At 50.5% G+C, this 26651-nt stretch overlaps 1 protein-coding gene across 2 annotated transcripts in view; it reads right to left on the reverse strand.

Annotated features, from left to right (window-relative positions):
• The window catches only part of PLXNA2 (plexin A2), a 186129-nt gene that overhangs the window by 37181 nt on the left and 122297 nt on the right, over positions 1 to 26651 (reverse strand). The window contains exons 9-11 of one of the 2 annotated variants that reach the window (XM_077775120.1): positions 19600 to 19800; positions 17758 to 17854; positions 13827 to 14017 (exon numbers count right to left, since the gene is read on the reverse strand). In XM_077775120.1, coding sequence (XP_077631246.1) covers positions 13827 to 14017; positions 17758 to 17854; positions 19600 to 19800 — 489 coding nt within the window. Of the gene's footprint in view, positions 1 to 13826; positions 14018 to 17415; positions 17641 to 17757; positions 17855 to 19599; positions 19801 to 26651 lie in introns of those variants that run through there. The other variant, XM_077775121.1, reaches the window with a different exon arrangement.

A 26651-nucleotide genomic window follows, 5' to 3' on the forward strand; every position in this document is an offset into this window, starting at 1 on the left:
AATGCTGGGTCCCTGGGGGTCTCCTCTCCCACACAGCATACGCTATGTGCCAAGCTCAGTCCCTGGGGCAGGTGGCATAGGAGTCTGGGGGCAAGCCACTAAATAACACCATGTTCTAGGGCTTACAAAGGACACCACTTACATCTTCCTTGCTTAAAACAAAACCGATGTGTGAGAGTCAGGACTTCCCAAACATAGATGAGGTGATCAGCATTGGATTTGCAAAAGGATTCCCAAGGTCTCCATTTAGTGATGACTTTCAAATCTATATCGTTGCCACAGACCTCTCTCCTGAGCTCCATATCCATATATCCAATTGCTACCGGACATCTCTGCTTCCACAGGTGCGTCCCTCAGGCACCTCAAATTTCACCCTGTCTAAAAACGAACTCTTAATTTTTCCTCCTTCCGCCCCCAACCTGATTATCCTCACAGATTCTCTTTCAAGGTTAATGGAATCACTGTGCACCCAGCCAGGAATCTTGCAAGTAGCTTCAACTGTTTCCTTTCCCTCACCTACCAAGTATAGTAAATAATGGTCACCAGTCACTATCAGATCTCATTCCCCGGCATCATTTGAATCTGTGCCCCACTCTGTCTTCCAGAGTCAGTGATGAGCACAGCAACTCTGCTTCTCACTCACATTCACCACGAGGGCTTCCACATTCTTCCATTAGATCTAACTTCCTCTTACCACATGTGACCTTCACGAACTCGTTGCTTGCTCTGAAAATCTATAATGACTTTGACCACTGTTAAGGCAAAGTCCCTAATTCCTCGCCTGGCACTTGTCCTTCAAGGTCTTTTGTTAATGTATATTTTTTAATGTTTACTTTTGAGAGAGAGAGAGAGAGAGAGAGAGAATCTGAAGCAGGATCCAGGCTCCGAGCTGTGAGCACAGAGTCTGATGCAGGGATCGAACTCATGAACCGCAAGATCATGACCTGAACTGGAGTCGAACGCTTAACTGACTGAGCCACCCAGGCGCCGCCGTCCTTCAAGTTCTGATCTTTGTTACTTTGCCAGCCACATCTGCTATCTCCTACTATGTCCATGTTCTACCCAGATACCAGCGGTTCCTGCCCACACAATGCACTTTAAAAATCTTTGTGCCTTTGCACATCACTTGCTCTCCCCTGGCTTAAAATCAGAGTGAGTCAAGGTGGAGGTCTGGGCTCAGGGCACAAAGGAGCAGAGAAGGATATCCTGCTGGAAACACCCCCTAACACCTGAAGGCTTCTGGATGACTCTGAGAATGACTATAAGGGTGTTGATGTCTATGTGGCGTCCTGGATGGTAAAAACCCAGGCTGTTTTCCTCGTTTCTCCCAGGACCAGGTATTGGGGAGAAGCTACAGAGGGGAGGCTTGGGGGAAAACGACTTCTTCTCCAGAGAGAAAGTGAACAGGAACTTTTAATATACCACTTCAGACCAGGCAGCTGCAGGGTCCCCAGTCCACCCTGGAGATGGCCCACAAAGGCTTTCTCTTAAAAGCAGCATTAGACTACAGAACGGTCAGCGTAGCATCTGCAAACTTGATTCTTTTGGGAGAATGACATGGGTCTAGAATGAGGCAGGTCGGTGGAGTCCCCTGCTTGCAGAATTACAGGGAAGGCCTCCCAGATCAGGAAGTAGTGGGGCTCCAGGGCATGGGAGAGCTAAGCTCCTACAGGGGGTGAGGGTAAAAAGGCAGGGTGGGAGTTCTATAGCTCCCCCCACTGATAGAAGGGAACAAAGACAGGGCTGGGATGGGACCGATCCACATGTCTTCGCTTCTGGTTTCAGATGGCCCTTGGGCTTCTGGGAAGAGAGCCCATCTGAGACTTGGGTAGCGTCTGCGGGAGGGAGACAGTAAGACAGACTAGAATGTGAATTTTCGCTCCGACACGTATGAGCTACGTGACCTTCAATCTCAGTGCCCTTATCAGAAAACAGATAACAATGCTTCCCTCACAGGGATGTTCTGAAGGTTAAGGAAGACAACATCTGGAAAGTCCCTAATACGAGGGCAGTTTTAGAGGGCAGACCTTGACAACCGCAATTTCCTCCCTGGTGTTCCCCCTGCACCTGTGCCTTCCCAGATCACAAAAACGGGATGGTGGTGTTGGGGGGGGGTGGAGCTTAGAGATGACGGGAGTCTTCCTGTCCCTCCTGAAGGAGGACACAGGGACCAGGGAGCTTGGATGCTGCAGTGATGGTGGTGCAGAGAGCTGCCATGGGCTGACAGGAGAGAGCCTGAGCTTGTCCATGCTGCTGAGGACAGGACCTTGGCTTTGGTGGACTCTGGGGCCCTGCACAGAAGCAGACTCTGAGCCAGACATTGGGGAGGACACAGGCCCTGGCTAAAGCAGTCTTCATTCTTCCTTCCCTCCCTTCTTGCCACTTCTTTTCTCCCTGGTGATTAGCCATTCTGGGGTAGGCACAGCATTTCACAATGAACTCGGCGAATACTTCCAGGAAAGTAATTCTGAATGAGACACCCACACAAACAAATGGTTTGACAGTCTAGGATGCGTATGAGTGTGTGTGAGTGCGGGTGGTGAGGGTGTGGAGAGATGGGGAGGGGAGCCGGGAACCAGCTGGGATCCTCAGACGCCGATCACTTCAGTCCCATGCTTTCCAACACATATTATACCGTGGATTGGAAATCCAACTCGTCTGTGGACCTCAGAAATAGGCGATGAGGTAGAGATGTGCCCAGAAGCAGTTGCTGTTGTTGGCTGGGGGTGAAGGGGGTTTTATCCCCGAGTCGATGCCCACTGTGCATGCCTCCCCGCCTACTCCCCAGAGCTGCAGTTCTCTTACGTACCTTGTGCTCCCGGGGAGAGCTAAGGGTCCCCAGGCCAGTAGGGTCTAAAGGCGATGTGCCATTTCCCCCACCGGTCCAGGATGTCCACTGACAGGTGTCTATCTCTCCTGCAAGGCTCTGCTCAAAGATGCACCCTCCCCAGTGATGCTTCCTCCAAACCCCTCGGGCAGACGCAGTAGCGCCTATTCCTCCACTCCCACCACCCTTTGTGAACACGCCCAAGAAAGTAATGGCCACCCAGGGTTGTAAACGGCTTCTTTCCCCAATGGGACAGTAACTATCTTGGTACAGAGACAATGTAACTTTTGCTTAGCAACCTGATGCTTAGCACAGGCCGCAAACGGCAGCCTTCAATACATATCCCCAGTTCTCCGTTACTGGGAAACGCTGGTCCTACCAGACTGTAGAACAAACTGTGTTCTACAATGACAGCTGGAAGAATGGAGGTGTCTATGGGCTGCTTGGGAGTGATGTAGTCTTGTAACGGAATCTCAAGAAGCCCTCCCCGCAATCTCTCTTTCCTTTAATTTAAGCCAATTTCTGGTGTGATTCCTCATTGAATGGAGGACTGAACAGCTGTCTCCTCATCAGACATCTTTCAGATACTGAAGGCAGCAATTAAGTCACCCCCGGCCTGTGCTTCCGTAATTCTGTTAGTCTTTTGTTGGAAGATCTTGTTTTCTAAACCCTTTGATCATTTCAGCTGCTTTCCTTTGGACCCTTGGACGTCCAGGCATCCTCTGAGAGTGTAATGACCCAAAGTAGCCTTGTGGCTTGAGCAAAGGCCTGCCTGGTGTGTAGTAAGGAGGGCCTGCGCAGGTGACTCCCCGCCGCTTGTCACATACGCCATTAACCCGGCCAGCCCGGGGCAAATCCCAGAGGGCGGGTAAACCTTGGTCTCTTTCCCAAGTCTCTTTCTTTTTTTCCCTTCCCTGGGGTTCCTTCCCCTATTTTAGGTACCTGTCACCCTGCTAGTCTCTTCTCCCTAAAGAAACCTTTATTTGCATCTTAATGGGAACTTAAGTTGTGTTATTACCCTGCTGATTGTAGAATAAAACATTTGTCTATATGCAGCTTTCAGGAGACTGTGGGAAAGCTGGAGCGAGAGGGCTCAGTCCAGCAGCCCCACACCTGCCCCAGAAGCAGCCCCCGACCGTGCCCAGGTGGACAGGAGGCTGGTCTACATCTGAGCCACGTTCTCCATCAGCTGGTCCTAAGCCAGGATGAGCGGACAGTAGGATGTGGGATGCGGTCGGGGTGTGCCGATGGGAGGGGGCTACCTAGTTCCTGCTGGGTCCTCTTAAAGACCCCCCCCCCGGAGAGCCTCTGGTTGGGGAGCCCCGTCCACACACCCCCAGACCCCACCTGCCAGCCACACAGCCCAACTGAGCCCCGCCGAGCTTCTGAGCACCCCGGCCAAATCTGAGCTCCTGCCAGACTGCGACATGTTTGTTTTCCACCGTGGGGGCCGTGACCTGGAAAGCATCCTCCGCGATGCTCGGCTCGTCCTGATTCTCGCAGCCACTAATTGAACAGTTCGGAGGGAACTGTGCCACGAAGCCGCCCAAGGGCGACAGCAGATGCAGCCGATTAATTACAGCTGGGGAGCTCCGAGGGGCTGCGCCGGGGAGCACAGAGCGAGGTGGCCCAGGCCTCAGGGCTTGGCAGCCGGGGGAGGGCCGCCTGGGCCACTCCCGAGGGCGGAGCTGGGGGTTCCTGCGGGCTAGGGGTTCAAGGGCTCAGAGGAAGACCCCTTCCTGGCAGAAGCCTCACGAGGCCCGGCTTCCATCCTAGAGAATCCATCTTTCTCGGCTTGGATCTCCTGCCTGATAGACATGCGGAGCGAAGGCAGAAACTGAACACGGGCTCCTGGTTATGGAAGATTCTGGTAACGATGGCTACCGTCATTTATTTCATTCCCTTTATCGTCGCATACTCTTACATCGCCTCATTTATTAAGTCCTTATCACGAGCCAGGAATGGTACCAAGGGCTTTACATATTTTATCCCACTTAGGGCTCCAAACAAGCTGTGAGGGAGGTCTTATTATAATTTCCTTTTTACGGATGGGGACTAGTATCCAGAGAGGTGGAGTAACTAGCTCCAGGTCATCCAGTGAGTGGTAGAGCCCACCAGGTCCAGCTAACCTGTGCTTTCAGCCTGCACACAACACAGCCTGAGTGAACCATCCTCTTGTCCGGGAAGAGACCCCTGGGTCATCAGCCGTGAGCACTCATGCCCTGGCCCGCTCCTGGGTTTCCATCTGCCAAGGTCCCCCAGCCCCTCCCCCATGGCTCAGGCTGGAGCTTGCGGCTTTCCAAGCAGCTCCGCCCATTGGTTTTGCTGGTCACTGCCTTCTCAACTTCCCCTTCCCTCCTCATTGTCCCTGTCCCTGCAGATGTGCACCTGCCCCGCTGGGCTTTGCCCCTTTGTCACCTTGACCCTGTGCCTGTTTACGTCCAGCCTCCCCACATGATGCCGGGCATGGGGACCACTGGCTTTCTTTCTATCTCTGCAGCAGGCTGGATAAAGAGCTTGGTGCCAGCTCCTTTCCCCTTCCAGGCCTGTGGGCTGAGAGTTCTGTTTTCCTAAGTGAGCCCCAGGAAAGAGTACACATTTCACATGTTGGGGTTCGGGAGCCAAGCAGCTGAGGGTTAACAGCTCATTCTAAAACTCAGTAGCAGTGTGACTTTGATAGAGTTGTCACCCCTCACAGCGCCTTGATTTCCTCATCCGTAAAACGGGGCTAAAGACACCAAGAGCTCCTACCTTCTACAGGTTGTTGTAAGGTCTACGTGAGATCACACGAGGTGCCAAGTGCAGTTCTGGGTGGCAGGTAAGCATTCAGTGACAGTTAGCTATTATTTTTCTTATTGCTATTTTATGATGAAGAGATCTGGGCAGAAGCCAGGCTTCTGGAATCAGGAGAAGTGGCTGATTGGCGGAGAGATGGCCCAGCATGGTGTGGGCTGCCTCTCCCCTGGGCCAGTCCAGCTCTTTGCAGGTTTCCAGCAAGCTGTCAGCACCCCAGACTGGGCGCTTGAGGGGAGATGGAGAGACTAACATCAGAGCTTCCCAGAACAGCCAAGGGGGAGGGTCCCAGGAGGACCCCCAACTGATGGACATACTTTGTATTAAAAGCTCCTGTGTCTGAGATAGGGATCTAGAGGGTTCTGCCCTCAGTGGCCCCCTAATCAGGACAAACCAGTGAGGACAAGTTGTGGGTATATACGCAGCTAATCCTCTCCTGACTAATCCACTTACTCCTTTCCTGTTGCTTAGAGTTTCCCTGACTTTAGAGAGCAGTGATGCCAACTTTGTGCCTGCAGATTTTGATGGCATCTTGGCTCTTGGCCAGAGACACCTGGATGCTGGATTCAAGATGGCAAATTGTCACATTCTTTTCCAACTTTGGTGCATGTGTGTGTGGGCATGCATGTGTGCGCATGCGAGTGTGCACATGCTTTGTGGTAGGTCAGAGCCCAGCTGACGAGCTCGGCAGGCATCTCTGGCCTTGGTGACGGCAGCTCTCCTGCGCGGCGTGAATCCTTGCTGGCCCTGTCTTAGCTGATAGTACATTCAAAACCTAATTGTTATCTCAGCAGAGTAACTCCATTATTCATCCTGACACCGTCCCCCGTTAGCTGTTTGTTGCAGTGATGTTATATTAATGAGGCCTGCAAATAAATGAACGGGAGATCAGAGTGCTGACTTGTTTCTCAGGAAAGCTGGCTGACGTATTTATTTATTTGCTAGGAACTTTGCAGTGAGTCTTTCTGGCCCTGGGCAGGTGGCTTTTGGCCTTTCCTGCGGAGATTTGGTGCAGCCTTACAGATAAATGCTTGTAAATGTCCAACTCCCTAAACAATTTCACAAGTGCATTCACAACAGAGAATCCAGGGCAGGGTGGGGATAGGGTGGGGAATCTACTTTAAATTATTTGGGCAAATGGAGAACAGAAGGAATGCAAGAGCAATGGATCATCTCAGACAAGTATGTATCAACTATTATTTATGCTTGGGTTTAGAGAACAGTGGAGGCACCTGGGTGGCTCAGTCGGGTGAGCTTCCGACTTCGGCTCAGATCATGATCTCCTGGTCTGTGGGTTTGAGCCCCATGTCGGGCTCTGTGCTGACAGCTTGGAGCCTGGAGCCTACTTCAGCCTGGAGGGATTCTGTGTCTCCCTCTCTCCCTGCCCCTCCTTGGCTTACAATCTGTCTCTCCCTCACTCTCAAAATTAAATAAAAACATCTAAAAAAAAAAGGATTTAGAGAACAAGGTACATGGTTTTCTACATTTGGTTTCCTTTTCCAGTGACACATACCTAACGTGGTGTTAAAGAGAATTTATACTCCCTGAGCACGAACCAGTGAGAGGATTGAGTAAGTTAGTGACACTGATGAACTCACAAAGTAAAATCTACAATGTGGTTCAATGGAGAGATGACTGCAAAGCCAGAACCCCTACGGTCTGGCATCAGTGTGGCTTATGGGGCAATGTGGCAGGTGACTTCAGAAACATGGAGGGACATTCTTTGGTACCCAGATGGTGACAAGTTCCTGGTCAATCCCTGGGGACCCCAACACTGGAGGTCGGTCCCTTGCGTTTCAAGCCAGCTTTTCTTATTCTGCATCCTGAGCTCTACTGTCACCTGCAGGTGTGGGCCACATGGGCTCCCTCCTCTGGGCTTGCATCAGGCTGAGATGCTTGAAAAGAAAGAAACACCAGGCTCAGTAATTTCCAGCTTTCACCTCAGCCATCATCCCGCTGATAGACACAACCAGACACCAATGAAATCAAGTCTCATAACGCTAATACACATACATAATTAAACATTTATCCTGTACAGGAAAGAAGGAGTCGCCCTAAGTTTAAACATACCCCAAAATGCACTTCCTGCCCCCTCACTGCTCATAGGGTTAAGTGCAGATCTAATTATGTGTAGGAAGACAGGTGAAGTTTATTGTAAGGCTCAGTACAAAGGATAGCCAATGCTCCCAGTTTTTCTGGCCTCTTCTGGGGACTTCCAAGAGATTTCCAAGATATTTTTGGTACACTTGGGGTGGAGTGAGTTGGAAAAGTGTATAGCCAGGGAAGACCCTTCCATCCCTCTGACCTAGACAGCTGGTATGGTATGGTAGGGAAAGTCTGCGTTTTGGAGTCAGAAGGTCCTGGGTTTGAATTTGCTCTGCCACTAATAAAATGGGTGACTTTGGGCAAATTAATTACTTCCTTAAGCACCATTTCCTCAACTCTTAAATGAAAATAATTGTAGGCATCTTGAAGGATTGTTAGGATGCGGTGATATGCAAAGGCTCTGGGGCACAGTTGAGCCTGGCTATTATTACTAATACTGCCAGAACTAGGATATGGATCATCTGTTTAAGTCCTTAGATCCCAGCTGCTGCCCTCTTTCTAAATAGGAGACAAAAGCAAAGGGTGTGGATTAGAACTTTCTGTCCTAGGCCCTTTGGAGGAAGCAGAGTGGCCTATAGGACAAGCATATTCAAGCCTCTTCCAGGTGGCCCATGTTCAGGGATAGGCTGGGGCTTTGCAGTGAGAGGCTGCACTCCTTGCCTTCCCTCCCAGACCTAACTTATCCATGCGATAACTTCCAAGGCTAGCACAGCACCTGGTATACAACAGTCACTCATCAAATGAGGATTTATCTACTGCGATGCTCTGTTAGGTGTTGAATTTTATCCTCCTCAAATCCATGTTAAAGCCCTAAGTTACCACAGGTAACCTCAGGAAGTGACGTCTTTGGAGACAGGTACTTTCCAGAGGCAATTACATTAAAGTGAGGTCATTAATGTGGGCCATAATCCAATATGACTGAGATCCTTATTGAAACAAATAAAAAAAAAATGAGACAGACGCAAGAAGGAATGCCATGAGAAGATGAAAGCAGAACTGGAGGCGATGTGTCCACAGAGCAAAGAACGCCAAGACTGCTACAAGTCCCCAGAAGCTAGGGGAGGGGCACGGAGCAGATTTTCCTTACAGACCTCAGATGGAGCCCATCTGCCTGCACCTGGACCTGGGACTTCAGCCTCCAGAACTGTGAGGCCATTCGTTTCTGTGGTTGAAGCCTCCAAGCTGGAGGTGTTTTGCCCCTGCGGCCCTCGCCAACCAACAGACCCACTTGGTGTGGAGATCTCTGTCACCTGAGCTCTAGATCCCCTTGAGCCTTCCTAGATTATTTTTCCCAATTACATATTCAGTCTCTTCTCCCCTTTCTGCCGAATTCTGGCCCTTCACAGCTTCTCAGAAAATGTTTCTTCAGGGCCTTCCTTTCTAGGGGATGGCTTGTGACATCCTCCCCTTTGGGGTCCTAGCAGGTCTGGAGGCGCACCAACGTGGTGGGCCAGGCATCTCACGGGCTTTCCGCACCTCCGCACGGACTCCAGGATGACAGCACGGATGGGAGCAGCTTGGGATGCCTCCCCCAGGGGACAGCATCATTATCACGCCACGGGCTGGCTGGGAAGGAGCAGCCGCTGGGTCCTGAGGGGGTCTCTAGCCTGAAGTTTATGTACACTGGGAAGTTCGGCAGGCTGTAAGACTTGTCCTACATGAAGCCGTCACAGGAGATGGGTCTCGGGGTGGGCTTGGTTGCCATGGAGACAGTTGGGTAAGCAGGAGTGAAGGAGGGACACAGCTGGAGCCCACTCCTTTTCCTAAAGCAGAAATCACTCGAGGCCATCTTGTTGGCTTCCCTGCCCCCAAACAGGGTGGTGCCCATTCGGGTCCTCATTTGTTTCTAGCATTGGAAATTCTGCTGTCTTTCACCCCTTCCAGAAGGATCTTCATCGTAAATGGCTCTTGCACGTGGGCCTGCACTGAGGGGACACGTATTTGCAAGCAAAGGCCAGAGACAAGGGGGAGGAACATAGAAAAGGGCATGGATCTCACAGAATATGGATTATTAAGAAAAAGATCTATGCCACGGTCAAGGAATTAGTCAAGGAAGCTAAGGGAAAGAAAATGAGCTGATTCTTCTTCAAAGTTATTTTTAAGAAAGGATACATTTTTGGTAACAAATGCCACAGACACACATGAGGCTGATTCTTCCCATTACTGGTGATATTATCTTTGATCACTTGGTAAAGGTAGCGTCTACCAGGTTTCTTCTCTGTAAAGTTACTACTTTTCTTGTTGTAATTAATATGTATCTTGTGAGAAGATGGCTCGAGACTGTGCGAATATCCTATTTTTCACCAGACATCCATTCACTAATTTTAGTAATCATTGGCCTTTATTCCTGAAATGATTATGACTGTGAATTTTGCCAAATGATGATTTTCTATTTTCCTAAGTTCTTTTACATTTTTGAGTTAGGATTCTAGTATGAAGAAGAACTTCCTCTCTCCCCGATTGTTTGTTTATATCAATAAGTACATAGATTCTTATCTTATTCTATTGCTTATAGTCAATTAGTATCATTATGTATTTTCTTTCTCAGATTGGCCCAGATTTGGCCACAGGGGCCATATCAAGTTGGGTTCCTGTGCCCTTTTGACATGTAAGCCACATTTTTTTTAGTACTCCTTGCCAACAATATATAACGTAAATTAAATCATTAGGAGATATTAGCCATACCGAAATTAAGGAATATTCTATAAAGTAATTGTCCCACATCCAGATGGCCAACAGACACATGAAATGATGCTCAGCGTCCCTCATCATCAGGGAAATACAAATCAAAACCACACTGAGATACCACCTCGTGCTGGTCAGAATGGCTAAAATGAGCAAATCAGAGAACTCTAGATGCTGGCAAGGATGTGGAGAAACGGGCACCCTCCTACACTGTTGGTGGGAATGTAAACTGATACAGCCCCTCTGGAAAACAGTGTGGAGATTCCTCAAAAAATTAACAACAGAACTCCCCTATGACCCAAGAGTAGCACTGCTAGGAATTTACCCAAGGGATACAGGAGTGCTGATGCATAGGGGCACATGGACCCCAATGTTCATAGCAACACTCCCAACAATAGCCAAAACATGGAAAGAGCCTAAGTGTCCATCAACGGACAAATGGGTCAAGATGATGTGGTTTATCTATACGATGGAATACTACATGGCAATGAGAAAGAATGAAATCTGGCCATGTGTAGCAACATGGATGGAACTAGAGGGTGTTATGCTGAGCAAAATAAGTCAGGCAGAGAAGGACAGATACCATATGTTTGCACGTATAGGTGGATTAGGAAGAACTTAATGGAGGACCATGGGGGAAGAGAAGGGGAAAAATAGTTGGGGATATGGAGGGAAGCAAACCATGAGAGACTCTTGAATGCTGAGAACAAACTGAGGGCTGATGGGTGTGGGGGAGAGGGGAAAGGGGGTGATGGGCATGGAGGAGGGCACTTGTGGGGATGGGCACTGGATGTTATATGGAAACCAACTTGACAATAAACTATTTAAGAAAAAAAAAATAATTGTCCTATACTCTTCAACAGTATCAAGGTCACGAAAGACAAAGAAAGACTGAGAATTAGAGAGCGAAGGGAACATAATAATGCAATGTCACATGTGACCCTGGATTGGATCCTGGACCAGACAAAGGGGGACGATCAGTGGGAAAGTTGGCAAAATGTAAATCAGGCATGTATATTACATGGTGTTATTGTATGAATGTTAATTTCCTGATTTTGATAATTGCACTGTGGTTATATAAGCTGTTATTTTGGAGAATCTGGGTGAAGGGTATATGAAAGTTCTTTCTACTATTTTTGTACCTTTTTATAAGTCTAAAATTATTTCAAAAATGAAAAGTTAAGAAAAAAGTGAAGATAACTTTTACAGGGGGAGAAGGGTAGGCTGAGGGTAGGAGACACAAAACGAAAGAAAATATTGCTGATAATAGTGAATAAAATATTCCAGGCCTGGATCCTCCCTCCTAAATATCCTATCCAGAACGATGTCCCCCCGTGTGGCCTGAGACACAGCATGGATTTGCCTCTCCGTCTCCCCAAAGAGGATCTTCCATTTCTCTACAGTCTGTTTGGAAAACGCCAACAGGAGACCCCATTGCTTGGGGCCTCCGACTCCTGCTGCTGTGTTCACTGGGAAAATCAATTACAGCTTAATTACCTCAGGGGGTTAATTAGCATCATGTAGCTTGGGTGTTCTCTGTGAAGGGAGCAGCCCGCAAGTCCCGGTCAGTGAGCAGGGGCGGCACCGAGGCAGAGATTCCCCAGGGAGAAGCCCTGGCTGGGAAGGCGCCCCTGCCAGTTGGGGAGTAGCCAGGATGGCAGCAGCAGCCAGGGTTGGCGGAGGTGACAGGTGCTGACGGAAGCGCGTCCCTGCCTAATTTAAGCTCCCTTGGACCACAGGCACAGAGACATAGAGATGGACAACTGCAGCTGCAATATTTACAGGGCAGAGGAGGTTCTCAGGCCAGAAGTTGCTGGAAATCACTAGAATCAAGGAGAAGGCATGGAGTCCTGTAGCAGATCAGGGAGCTGGACGTCTGAGGCCAGAGGCTGGGGCACCACCAATCGGCAGTTTCTGCAAGCACTTGCCCAGCGAGATAAGGACTCGGGATGGAGTCAGTAGGCACGGTCATGGGCCATGCCCAAGAGAAAAACGAAATTGAGGAAGCCCGACCTTGACGGGCAGCATCTACACCATTATAGCATCTTCCCACCAGGATGATTGCGAACCTAGGTGGCACCAGACACAGTGCCGTGCCTTCCCTGTGGCGTGCTGCCACGTGGATGGACAGCACCTACCTGGTCTACGTCAGCTAGGAAGGAAGGCTGGCTCTCAAGGAAGGGTAGGCATTGTTGTCTGTTCCATGTTACTTGGACAAATCAGAGACTTTGCAAATGGCTCTATAAGTAAATAAATCTGAACTTAAATACTGGCTCTGCCACTCATCTGGGGCAAATGCTCGACTCCTCTGAGCATCATTCTCTTCTCCATCTGTACAATGGAGGTGAGACTATTTACCTCCCCTAGTAGTTGTGGGATTAAACGAGATAGTGCCAAGCACCCTAAATAAACATTTGCTCCCTCTTCAACCATCTGTAGGTCAACCATACTCATTTGAACTTGAGGGGTTTCCTTCTACTGATCTGGCATTTCAGCATGGTCTCAGGGATGCATCAGAAGTTTCTCAATATCCATGACATAGGTGAGGACCGAAGGTGCTTTCTTTGGCTAGTAAGGAAAATGAGCCGAGAAAAGGAGCAACTAATCTTACTCAGGGAAGAGACAGAAAAGGAGCAGCCCCTTATTGCTTTCCTAAATGAGCAGACCACAGCGCTACCTGCCTGGGCCTCCATTCCTCGCCGCCATAAGGAATATGCAATTAGTTTCAAATCATGAGTGACGGTCGGTGAATAGGGAGCCGCAGAGAGTGATGAACACATCATGCACCCAAAGTTAAATACAACCGTTCCTCTCCCAGGCCATTCAAAACCCGAGCAGCTGCATTTTCATCCACATCATCGATTCATCTTCCTTTGCAATGTGCTATTCAGGAAACATCAGTTTTTTCCCCCCAGGATAATTAATTACCTATTTCCTTCCATTAAGTTGCATAAACAAATTGGGACACTGAGTAGATCCTGGGAAATGGCACGGGGGCCAATGTCGTGCCTGCCTTTACTTTCTTCTTCTGTGTTCAACTTTGCAACTCTGAGCTAATTGCAGCTCCCGAAATCACATTTCTGCCGAGAAGAGCTCAGCCTGCTCTCTGAAACGTGCACCCACCCGGCAGCCAATTTCCCGTCCCCACCTGGCTCCGCCGGGCTGGCTCTGCCTCCCTTGTGTGCACGTGCACACGGACGTGCACACACATTTGGGCACTGGCCCGAGGACACGCATCCAGACGCTTGTCACTTAGGCCTGGACATGGGCCATCATGGCGCCCAAGAGAGGCTTCCCACACCCCGCATTAAATGTGCTCTACACTTACAATTCTTCCATTTACACTCCACTCCCGCTGCCCTGCGGGGCCGGCGTCTGGCCATCCCACCCCGCTCTGTGAACCTGTGGGACTCACCTCGGTGATTTGGGGGTTGGAGCACTTGACGTTGTGGCTGGACCAGTCGAGCCAGGGGCTGGCGGGGCTGGCGCAGTGTTGCTGGAGGGTGCACCTGCGCTCACCACTGCACCAGCCGCACTCAAACTTCCGGTCGGCCTTCAGGCAGAGGCCGCAGCTCTCCCGCAGGGCCGCACACTTGTAGAGGTGGACTGTAACGACAGGGGGCGACACGACAGGATGGCAGAGGCCTTCTCACAGCCGCGCCTCTTCTTGGAGGCGAGACGGAAACCGCCCCCCAGCACAGATAACACCAACAATCACTACTATCATCACAAGAATCCCAGATGGGAAATTAATACTAAACTGAGCCTCGTAGTTGCTGAAAGGTACTACAAGAAATGTTATTTAAGAGTTCTGGGGGCGCCTGGGTGGCTTAGTCGGTTAAGCGTCCGACTTTCGCTTAGGTCATGATCTCGCGGTTCGTGGGTTCGAGCCCCGCGATCTCGCGGTTCGTGGGTTCGAGCTGTGCTGACTGCCAGCTCAGAGCCTGGAGCCTGTTTCAGAGTCTGTATCTCCCTCTCTCTCTGACCCTCCCCTGTTCACGCTGTCTCTCTCTATCTTAGAAATAAATAAAAAAAAAAAAAAAAAAAAAAAAAAAAAAAAAAGAGTTCTGGCTCTGGACCGAACTGTGTCAGGGCTTTGACCTGGGTGTCACCACCTCCTGGCAGTGTGACACAATGTAACCTCCTTGAACCTTGTCCACTTAATGTGTTGGGGGACTGATCGTTGCCTTTTTGTGAGGCTTGACTGGGGTGCTTTGCTCAGTGCCTGTAATATACCTGATGACACACACACTTATTCTCTCTTCTGTGAAAGTCACACTGCATTCTTACGCACTGTCTTTCTCACGTGTGGCCCTCATCACAACAAGTAAGGGCTCATTTCCCCATTTCAGTTACAAATGAAGCTCAGAGAGGGATATCATGACTCTGGAAGCTTCTTTTAGTGCGCCAAGCTGGAGTCCTGGCATTCCAGCTCTGTGTGCTGCTAGACTGTAGAGCCTGAGAAGAGAGAGGCATCCCGCCCATACACGGGGACCTGGCTGGTCTGGGAGAGAGGTCAGCTTGGCTTCAAGAAAGACCAGGTGGCCGACAAAGTGCAGGCAGAATTGATAAGGAGAGAACGTCCGCATAGTCCTGTTCATGGTCCCTGCTGTGCAGTGGGGACGGCGGGGGGAGGGGTTACAGCCCACAGAGAGGGCAATCTGGCCATGTAACACATCACTTTGGGAGACTGTAGACCTTCTGCCTTTGCTGTTGTCTCTTACTGACTTAGAAGCCCTGGAGAGGACAGTCAGCAGAACTGTGGTTTGGGAGCCTGGGCCTTACTTGTTCCTGCTGATGTTATGAATTCAGAATCTTGAGTAGGATACTCAGAGACTCATTTTCAACGCTCCTGGTCAAGCAGACGTCAGCTTTCAGGACTGGGGGGTGTGCGTGCCTGTGCTGGAGGTTAGGTTCAGGCCCCAAGGAGGGGCGTGTTTTTACTCCTCTTTAGGTCCTCAGCCCCCTGTGCAGTCCTGGCTGCGGGGAATACATTTAAACGTCCTCACACCTGCAGAATCTTACGGTAGAGCGCAGGGAACAGGAATCTTCAAATAAATGATGATGTGGTGAGCATTTATTAACGTGCACAAATGGTCCACATCTAATACCACATTCAGTCTTCATGATGACCCCCAAAAGAAGGGCATCCCTTCCTGCCTTTTCACACATAAGGAAACTAGGATGAAGGCAGGGACAGAAAATAGTCTGAGTTCACTCATCGCTAAGGGAAAATGCCAGGATTTTGAATCCTAGTGTCTTGGATTCTAGAACCCAAGTCTGTGAACATCGTGGCCTTCTCCACCCCAACACGGTGCACAGCCTCCAGAGACACCTGGGCTCTAGGAGGGATGCACGTGGAGCTGGAACTGCCCCCACACTCCCAAGCTGTTGAGCGCCACCAGGGAGGGTTCTGATGCGAAGCTTGGATGTGGCTGTTTTCTTCTAAGCTCCAGGTGCAAAGGCAACCTCTGGGAACTAAGCCCAGATCCTCAGCAGGGAGAACGTCTGTCTCTCAGCAGTGAGGAAATTTGGCTGGATATTGAGGAGAACTAGAACAGAAATCTCCGTGGTTCCCTTTCTTTCTCCCAGCCAAAGTGGTGTCAATTTCCATGACAGTGTGTGGGTTGGGGCCTCTGGTGGCCCTGGCCCCTCTCTGTGCCCATGTGTGACCATCAGGCTGACGGAGAAGCTGGGGCAGCCCTTGCTACTTGAAGTGTAGTGAGACATGGCTCATGGGAGGGGGAGAGGGGTCTTGGGGGGGGAGAAAGCCTCATGTCCCACGGTGGTCTAGACCACTTGAAGGACAGTAGTTTGGTCAAGCATGTGCGCTCTGAGATAGGACAGCCTTGGTTTGGATCCTGGCCCTAACTTTCTGATTGAGCCTGTTTTTTTTCTTTCTTTTTTCCGTGTTCCCAAAGTATAGTTGACAAACAGAAATATATAAGATATTTAAAGTATTATACCGTAATGACTAGAAATACATATACATAATGAAAGGGCTCCTCCCATCTAGTTAATTAGCATATCCATCACCATACACATACATAGAAAGAGAGCAAGTACAAATACATATTTAGGTTGCGCTCTCTTAGCAAATGCCAATTATGCAAAGCAGTGTCAACTACACACACCGCAGTTTACACTAGATCCTCAGACTTTATTCATCTTAGAGCTGAAAGTTTGCACCCTTTTTTTTTTTTTTTTAAATATTTTTATTTATTTCTAGGAGAGAGAGACAGCGTGAGCAGGGGAGGGTCAGAGAGAGAGAGGGAGACACAGACTCTGAAATAGGCTCCAGGCTCTGAGCCCGCAGTCAGCACAGAGCCCGACGCGGGGCTCGAACCCACGAACCGCGAGATCATGACCTAAGCGAAAGTCGGACGCTTAACCGACTAAGCCACCCAGGCGCCCCAAGTTTGCACCCTTTTAACAACCTCTTTATTTCCTTCCCGGCCTCCAGCAACCCCCCTTTCGACCCTCTGTTTGTATGAGTTTGACCTTTATTTTTTTAAGATGTCACTTATTTGTCTTAAAAGTTGGGGATGCTTCCTATTTTTTGCGTCATTCTCTTCTGGGGCCGTGCTCATCTGTGCACGGGTCCGATTTCAGTATACGTGCTGCCAGGGCGAGCACTCTCGGTCGGTTTCGTAGCCTCTTTGGGTCTTAGTGTCCTGATCTATAAAATGAGATTCATACTAGTACAAACATCTGAGGGCTGATTAAGGGACATAATCTCAAAACACCGCACGGCGAGTGTTCACAACATAGGACTTGCCTTTGTACCTCTTGAGAGCAGGGTGGTGTGTTGATATTTGCAGTGTGGAGGCTGTGCCTACCTGGCACACGGGACCAGGTCCTATCTATAGGACCATAAATAATGTTCCTCTCGGGTCAGCCCAGCTCCTCCCTGGGCTTCCTTGCACTGGTCCCACCTGAGGACCAGGAGAGCAGCCTTATGAACCTTTGTGCAGCGATGGACCAAGGATAGGGGAAGCAGACCCTAATTGGAAACAGAATCTTTATTTCTCTGGAAACTGGCAGGACATTCCTGCTTGCTGCTCTCCTAGGTCAAGTTCCACAGACACTTCAAAGTCTCTGGGAGCCGGAGAAAAACGCGATGAGCCGGCAGCCGCCTGGCGGATGCTCTGGGTGTAATAAAACAGGGTTCCCAACAGGACTCCTTTGATGGCTTCAAATGTCGCTTTAGGATCCTCTGAAGAGTTCCGCTGACAGAAGGAGTGTATTATTCATGGCACAGCGGCTGGCCAGCTCTGATCCCTCCAGCCCCAGTCTTTCCTGGGGTCACGAAAAGATTAAAACTCTACCCGGAAGTAGCTGCTCACCTTTCAGGTCCTGTGGGTTGTCGATGATGAAGTTGCCATTCCACACGACGGCGAAGTCCACGGCCAGGTTGCTGATGTCCATCCCGTCGTACTGGTACTGCGGGGAGAGGGGCAGAGGGCACACGGCTTGTGAGGTTCCCTATCACAGGGGGTCAGGGATGCTGCTGGCATCGCGGGGGACCAGGGCTACAGTGGGAAGGACACCAGGGATCCTCACTCCTTCTGCGCTGAGAAAGGAGCATGGGGAGAATCAGGGGACCCCATCTGCCGCTCAAATTATCCCTATGGTGCCCTCCCCGACTCCCAGTCACTAATGCCAACAGCATCCAGCCCAAACCCCTTAGTCTGGTGTCCAGTGCCCCCCGTAATCCAAAGCCAAGCTTGCTTCCCTTCCACTGCCCTCCTACAGAAATCTTTGATGCCACCTATCTCCAAACACACCCCCGCCCTGGGAACCTCTCTGCCTCTCTTCAGTTCACATCTTGTGAAGAATGCCTCTCTCTCCCTCCAGCCTCCAGCCTTCCACTTGCCTGTATTCTTCTGGTCCAGCTCACACTCACCTTCCCCTGCTGTCTGTTCTGACATCCCTGCCAGCCCTCCCCCACCCTCTCTGTCCCTGGCATTGCCAGTCCCTGTCTCTGTCTTCCCAAGAGCTACTCTGCCTTTTCACGTACAAGTCCAGTCTCTGCAGCAAGCCCATGTAGTGCCCTGTGAACTGCACCAGAGCCTTGAGGAGGCACAACGGACACGGGGAGGGGGGCGGACAGCGGTTGGGGGCGTGGGGGTCTCCTTGGGCACGTGAGCTTTATTTCAGCCGACAGTCCTCCAGGGAAGGTGCTCAGAGCTTCTGGTCACAGATCGGATCAGCTCAACCATTAAAGGCTCAAGGTGTAGCCAGGAGTCCACTCTTTCTCCCATGCTGGTCCCACGGAGGACTTGCAAGCCCATCACACACTTCAGAATTCGGCCGTCTGGTGGCCCAGCCCCTGCCTCTCGCTGGAGAAGACCTCTGGGAATCCCCTCCCGAGACCCGCCCGGCCCTGGCCACTCGAGGCATGTCATGTTACCGCCCGCCCTCTGCCCTCTGCCCCCGGCCTTTCCCACCACTTCCTCCCTTTGTCCTGCTGCTTTTTTTTTTTTTTTTCACAACCCACCTTCCCCTCGCGCTTGGCGGCCTTCCACGATTACAAATTCTATCAAGCGCCTGTGACCTGGGAATCCGACAGCTGCCTGATAAGAAGCCCAGATTCTCTTTATCTCTCCCAGGCGAATTAGCTTCCCTCAACACCTCTGTCACATCACGCCCCCCATCTCCAGCTGACCCCCCATAGTCAGAGACAGGAGTTGGCAGATAAAAAGATCTTCTCTGGGCTAGTATTATAATTAAACACCTCGTGCTATCTGTCTGGCATGCAGGATTGGTTTAACCCTTGCCGCTCTTGAAGTTCACTGCTCCCTCCTTCTCCCCCCCACACCTCCACTCACACCATACTACTTCTGCTGAGCTCCTGGCCCGGGTTTCCTGTGGTTTATTCGGCAGTGGGGAAGGGGGTTTGGCTTTGGCTGAAATTTCACTGAAGACCAAGAGATCTCTTTAAATTCAGAAAGGAACAGAGCTCTCAACTTAGGCCATTAGGGCCCTCACAGAACCCTGCCTCCTCTGTCCCCGTTATCTTGCCCTGATTTGGTTGAGAGGTGTGAGATGCTTGCACACTCCTCCGTCCCTGGGGATGCGGGGCCAGCCTGTGGATCCGGAAGGTTTGGGGGAAGGGGGAGGGTCGGGCCTGGGCAGGGTGTGAGAGAAAGGCCTGCTCCAGGTAGGGCCGGCACGAGGCTTCTTACCGAACTGTTCTGGCATTGGACGCTGGAGCTGTTGAAGCGCAGGGCGGGGACGCGGTGGACCGCCCCCTGGATGTTGAGGACACACTCATAGCCTCGCTGGCCCGACTGAGGCTGGGGCAGGTTTCGAGCCTTAAGGGTGATTGGCTTCACCTCCCCGACTGGTATCAGGATTTCCTCCGTGGGCACCAGCTGGGGACAGTCCTGGGGAGCAAGCAGAGAGGCATCGTCTGTTCTGGATCATGTCTTTCTACTCCCCTGAGCCAGGGCAGGGGACAGGACCCGGATGCCCCACCAGAGCCTCTCGTGGCCGGGTGGGCTGCCCACGAGAAGGATGTCCCTCATGTAAAGGGCATGGGGAGGCCGCAGGGAAAATGAAATCTAGCTCTTAGCTCCTGGGGATTCGACAATGTCAGTCCCAGCCCACAGGTTGTCCCGGACCTGGTGTGTATGTCGCAATCTAGGAATTAATTTCCAAGCACCGGTGTGGCAGGCTGTGGGTTTTATCTCTTGCCACAGAGGATAAAAGAGACCCCGGTGTGTCCTTGTCCCCAACCTCGAACCCCCGCCTCTCTGTTTCATCCTTTCCAGGGCTCCTGTCCCTCATGCATTGTCCGGCCCGAGGCATTCTGTTATCGACAGCCTCAGCTTCTCGGCTCCGACTGAGCCGGCCTTTCCAGGAGGGGGATCAACCTTCCCGGCAATGCTCTAAACACTTGCTCTGGCTTTTTATCTCGTTTCATTACCAGGCCCTGCATGAATGCCGTGCTGCTTCGGCAAACAAAACCGGAGAAGAAAGTCTGGGTGGGGAGGGGCTGTGGGGAGGACTGAGAGAGACCAAGGAAGTGGGAAAGCCGGATGGAGTTTCCCGAGCTTTATGGCTGGACGTTGCTTCCCTCCCGAAGGTCACATTGCCACCTCCCCACAGCCTGGCTCCCCTCCCCGCTCTCTCCTTCTTGAGGGAGACAGAGCCCAGAAGCCCCTGGCAGGGAGGATGGTGAGGGCCAGCTGCCTCCATATGCAATCACTTCCTGTCTCCAGGGACCAAACAGGGAAATTCTTGAAGGAGGCACCTGGCTCCCCACCGCCTTCCTCTCTGCGGTGGTTCTCAGAGGCAGCATTTGGGAACACATGGGAGAGACCTGTAGACCACAGTGTAGGCGGAAGCAGTTGCGTCTCTTCTCTGGGCCTCAGCTACAAGCCCTCTCCGCCTGGCCTCTGCCTTCTTCCTACCCTGTATGAAGGTCCTCATGCATCCTGCTCCGGCCACATCATGGGACTTCAGATTAGTTCTCGAGACAATGTCCCTGACTCATGGGCCTCTGGTCCTTCAGAGATGCTTTTCTCTCCACTAGAAACACGCAGTACCACTTCCTGACCCTTTACGTCATCCTGGCCCCTGCCTCAGTCCCTCTGTAGCTGAATGCCTCTTAATTAGCCTTCAAATTCAGCTCCGCAGCTCATTTACTGGAAAGCTGTCCCTGACCCTTTCCCTGCCCTGGCCTTCTGGATGGGTTATGAATATTCTCCCATGATAGCGTTTAGCCCTCAGAATTGCAACTTCTTGTTGACTTGTATTCCTCACCGGTGTATGAGCCTTGAGGGGATGAGGCTGTATCCTATGTGCCTCAGATGACAAGATCTCCAACTTTCTACCTCCAGCTTCCTAGATTCTTCAGAGATGAAAGCCCTGACTTCTGAGCACCAAGAGACCTGAGAAGGAGTCTGATTCCCAAAGCTGGGGCTAGAAATGGTCGCTGTTTCTGGAGTCCCATGATTCCTAAGTGGGCATGTCCAAATCTAATAAGGAATCCTGAGACTTTATGAAAAGCTGGGGAAATTTTCCACTTATCTGGGAGGACCTGGAAGAACTTCCGAGGTCACTGGTGCCCTCCCTCACCTGTAGACTAACTGCGCGTGAGGACACGAAGTGGGTGAGGTTTCTACAAGAGGCAGGATCATAAGGCAAGCCCAGAGCACAGAGGTCCCTGTCAGGAAGCCAGTCAGTCAAGCTGCCAACTCATAAACTTGCTCTTTACTGCACTTTTACTTTCATGCTCTGAGGGCATTCTTGACAAGTCTTTCATATATTTATAGCCCAGAAAAAAAAATGAACACCACTTCAGGGAAATCCAGGCACCCCCTGGAAAAGGAGATACTACTTCCTGTTGGTGGCGAACAAANCCTGAGGGCATTCTTGACAAGTCTTTCATATATTTATAGCCAAGAAAAAAAAAATGAACACCACTTCAGGGAAATCCAGGCACCCCCTGGAAAAGGAGATACTACTTCCTGTTGGTGGCGAACAAATCCCTGTCGCATCTAATAAACTAGAATTTTAATTTAGACTAGAAATAAGGCTGAGGCATAATGAGGGGTGTGTGTGTGTGTGTGTGTGTGTGTGTATCAGTGACAGAGAGAGAATCTACTTTCAGAAATGGAACTAGTTGAGACATTGTAAGTGATGACTAGCTGTTTTTCATCTCTAATGAGCTCCGAGAACAAATTCAAATTTCAGCAGCAAGGTCTTAAAGATGTGTTTTTGGAAGTATAATGTCTTGGGTTAGTAAACAAGATTGTAGAATTCTTTTAACTTCGACAAATATACACTTCTATGGTTTTATAGACACATTTATTGTATTATATACATATTTACATATAATGTACACACACATAGGTGAGCAAATCCTCATCTTTTTTGTCTGGGCTAAGTCTGGTCTAACCTGGAGGTTGGGGAATTTTAAAAATTTTTATATTCAAGTTTTTTTAATGTTTATTTTTGACAGAGAGAGATACAGAGACAGAGACAGAGAGTGGGCGAGGGAGGGGCAGAGAGAAAGGCAGACACAGAATCCGAAGCAGGCTCCAGGCTCTGAGCTGTCAGCACAGTGTCCGACGCGGGGCTCGAACTCACCGGCTGTGAGATCACAAGCTGAGCCAAAGTCGGATGCTTAACTGACTGAGCCCCCCATGTGTCCCTGGAGTTGGAGAATCTTAAGAAGACACTTTATGAGTACTCTTAGGAGTTTTTCTGTTTCTTTTTTAAAGGGACTCTAACATTTTAGAAAAGATACCCATAGTCTGCTGTTTCAGACCTTCTGGGACTAAATTTAAAGACAATGATTAGGGGCTTCCCAATTGCCTAACCAGGTTCCAAACTGCCTCAGTAGAGAACAGATGTCTTATCTTTTGTTTTTTTGTGTTGTTTTGTTTTTTTGTTTTGTTTTTTGGCTATTTCCCTGAGGCCAAACAGAGTTGGATTCTTTCTCTTATTCTCTAGGGAAAAGGAAAAAGGGGGTTGGGACCGGTGTACTCTCTTCTTGGAAAACAGGGGAAGATGCAGAACTTGGGCTGTGAATGGTTCTGGTGAACGTATTAACGAGGAAGCAGCAGTCCTGGGTAGCAATGGAAGTAGTGAAGGCCAATGGCAGGTGTAGGAAGGCCAGCAGCCCAGAAAACTGCCAAGTTGTGGGAACTTCAATGCCTCGGGGCCTTGGGGAAGGCAATGGGTTTCATGTGATACAATGAGACCACTTCCATCCTGATTGCTTCTGTGAGTGTGGGTGCTTGTGCGTGCGCGCGCGCATACACACACACACACACACACACACACAATTCCTGTCCTAAGAAGAAGAGACCAAATCGTCACGTTATTCTTTTCCTGCAGAGTGTCACTACTGTTGTCAGTGTTGTTAAAATGCCCATTGCTACCGCTGGTCCCCACTCTCTTTAGGTCATCTTACTCCTCTCTGTCTCTAGGCCAACTGGCAACAGGATCCTCCTTGGCAGCAATTTGAGTTTCTGTCAAGATGAATAGATGTCCTATTTGGGAACATCCCAGGGATGGCGGAAGGCTGGGGAGGAGGAGCCATGGCTACATAGGACCCTGGCGTGGGAGCCCCATGCGCCTTGGGGCCCCATCGGCCACTCTGTTTAGCTGTGCTTCTCGGGCTCTCAGCGCGGGGGACCCTACAGCCCTCGGAAACGACTTCTCCCATGTGGAAATGGCATTATCTTCACCCACTGGACTTCAAAGAGAGAGAGCAGCCAGGATCCTGGGAAGCTAATCGGATTTATTTGGTTCTATCTTTCCCCTGGGACAGGGCGTAAAGAAGATATTTATGTATCTACATCTCACTAGGCCTGGTTTAGCCATGGAGGGAGATGAGCTTTGAAAGCTGAAAGCCATACATACTCCGGTGCACACCCGCCTGCTAACACCGTGTTGCAGCTTGATCCAGCCCAGGGAAGCAGAGATCTGGGGGGCTCCCAGCAGAGATCGACTGTGACCTGAGCAGTGGAAAGGTCTGGCTCACAACCTTAAAAGATCTCAAGAGATGGTCCATTTGAAATTCAGTTTCCTCATCTATAAAATGGGGCCTGCCATATGCGACAGCCCTCAACTGCATGAAAGAGGCAAATGGAAGTATGTTGTTAACAGCACTAAGCTGGGTTAATGCCATTAATACTACTGCACACTTCTTGTGTGTGCCTCTGTTGTGGATGTGAGTGCAGGATCAAAGGACTTCAACCTACCCAGAGTCAACCTGGGGGACATATGCTCCAAGTCATGACATCTGCATTTATCTGATGACCTTGGGATGATTGTTTAATTCACCTAAACCTCAGTTTATTAATCTGTAATAGAATCCATTTCAGAGAGTAGATTAAACGGAAAAAGTGGGCAGATTTCCCTCGTGTGCTGGCTGGCTGTGTATCTGGAAGTGGTCCTGCTGACCCACCTTCCAGGGCAGTTTTTCCACCTGGGAAGGGGGGTTTGTACGTCCCTGTAAACCCTGAACCCTCACGACCAAATAGCACAAAGCCCATTCTTTGGGGTCTGGCCGGCAAGTGTGGCTGTAGCCATGGGGACAAACAAACAAACCGTGTCGGATTTTCTGCAGGAAGCGTGCTGCACTCAGCTTCTGTGGATGCCTGAGTTCTCTGCAGCCTTGGGCAAAACACCTAAACTTGTAGCATCTTGGTTACTCCACATGTCAATTATGAATTACGTGACACCGCAGGTCTGTGTCAAGAATCCAATGAGATGCCCTATGTCAATGACTCTTAATCTTTAGAGTAATTTGGGATGGGGTCCAAGAAGTTGACTTTCTAACAGGTACCCAGGTGCTGCTGCTGCTGCTGCTGGTGGTCCCCCTGAGCTGACATAGAAGCTTTGAGAACTCTTGTCACGTGTGGGAGAGTTAGAGATGTGTGTACGTTAATGCAGCCGCATGAACCAATGGAGCTCATTGGTTAGATATTGTTTCTAGGAAGTAGACAGACAAAACTTTGATTCAGAGTTCGGGAGCTCTTACTAGAAATAGAGTAGATATTCTAGGACCCCCTAAAGAGGCACCTCATGGATTTCCAGTCCCCAGAATGATCTAAAGACGTCAGGTTGGACTCTAAATACAGTAAGGAAAACTCCACCCAAGCTGGCTGGGTGCTCCTTAGCTACCCTCCACATTTTCAGGAATGGGGCTCCCCAAAGCAGAGCTTTGGACAGAAAAGAGTAGGGCCTAGGAGCTAGCTGCTGGGAAGGGAGGTGCAAACGGCTGCGGCCAGGGTTTCGGCAGTGTTCAAGGCAGCTGAGGAAGTGGCCCTCACAAGCTTGCTGGGAACCGACCCCACTTTTCTTTCCTGAGTGAAGTTAGGAGCCGGCTGCAGACCAGGCTTCCATCACCAGGCCTCCAGAGAGCCAGTCCCAGGGCCCACACCAGGGGCGGGCGCATGTCGGCAGTGAGAGAGTGGCAGTTCAGGCCCTCCCACTCAGGAGAGGTGGAGGCGAGGAAGGGGCAAAGGGCACCTCCTCCCCCCCCCCNGCACAAAGCCCATTCTTTGGGGTCTGGCCGGCAAGTGTGGCTGTAGCCATGGGGACAAACAAACAAACCGGCTCGGATTTTCTGCAGGAAGCGTGCTGCACTCAGCTTCTGTGGATGCCTGAGTTCTCTGCAGCCTTGGGCAAAACACCTAAACTTGTAGCATNACATTGGGGTCTGGCCGGCAAGTGTGGCTGTGGCCATGGGGACAAACAAACAAACCGGCTCGGATTTTCTGCAGGAAGCGTGCTGCACTCAGCTTCTGTGGATGCCTGANCATTAATTCAATCCTGAGTCGCCTGGTGGCAAAGGCTTCTCTCAGGCCCAGCCTCTGGAACATTGGAGAGTCTCTCCCCCGTGGCTGAGAGGGAACCATGTTCCAGTGACTTCTAAAGGGCATGAGGGAGGCCGGCATGTTTCCAATTAGCCTTCTGGCTCCCACACCCCGGCAGAGTTGATTTGTCTTGCTCTGTCCGCCACTCCTCCTGCCCTCACTCCAGCTGCAGGCCGCTTTCAGGCTTGGCTTTGGGTTTCTCTCTGCCCGAGGGGGAGCCCCTGCGAGAAAATGAAGCAGCTGCTCTTTCTTGTCTAGACCTGCACTTCTCTCTCTCTCTCTCTCTCTCTCTCTGCAATTTGTGGTCTGCCTCGCCTTCCTTTATTAAGGAACTCTGAAGCATAGAAGTGGCCCGTATGAAGGTCACTTTCGGAGACCCTTTAATACCATCTCTGCACCGCCAGACCTTTGCCTCTGAGCAGCCCCATCTGTGGCTTCTGCTGTTCCTGGTCTGCCTCGCCTCCATTAGCCATTCTTTCATTGACTCCCAAGCTGGGTGAACCGCCCTCCACTCTGTACCCTCAAGCCCTTTGGCCATTTCCTCTGAATGAGAAGATTGGCCTGAAAACAGTTCCATACTCTCGCAGACTCCCAGGGCTGGGATTAATTTCCAGTGTCCACTAAGGCCACAGCACTGCTTTCAGGTCAGCGACATCAAAGCACACCAACTGGCTGGAGGGAGATCTTTTTCGGAAAGGTTTTCAGAGCACTACCTAACTGGTTCCGGCACGCTGGGGCGCCCGCGGACGGCCTGCCTTCAACACCACCGGGGCGCACTGTCTATATTTCTCTCTTTAAAGACAGGCAAATTCCATTTTTTCTGGCTGAATAGAACACATATTCTTTCAGAAACTAAGACGACTTCAAGGCCATGGGTGTGTGTTTGAGAAACAGTTCAA

Source organism: Crocuta crocuta, unplaced genomic scaffold, assembly GCF_008692635.1.
Source record: "Crocuta crocuta isolate KB4526 unplaced genomic scaffold, BGI_CrCroc_1.0 scaffold207, whole genome shotgun sequence".
In the NCBI taxonomy this organism is placed as follows: domain Eukaryota; kingdom Metazoa; phylum Chordata; class Mammalia; order Carnivora; family Hyaenidae; genus Crocuta; species Crocuta crocuta.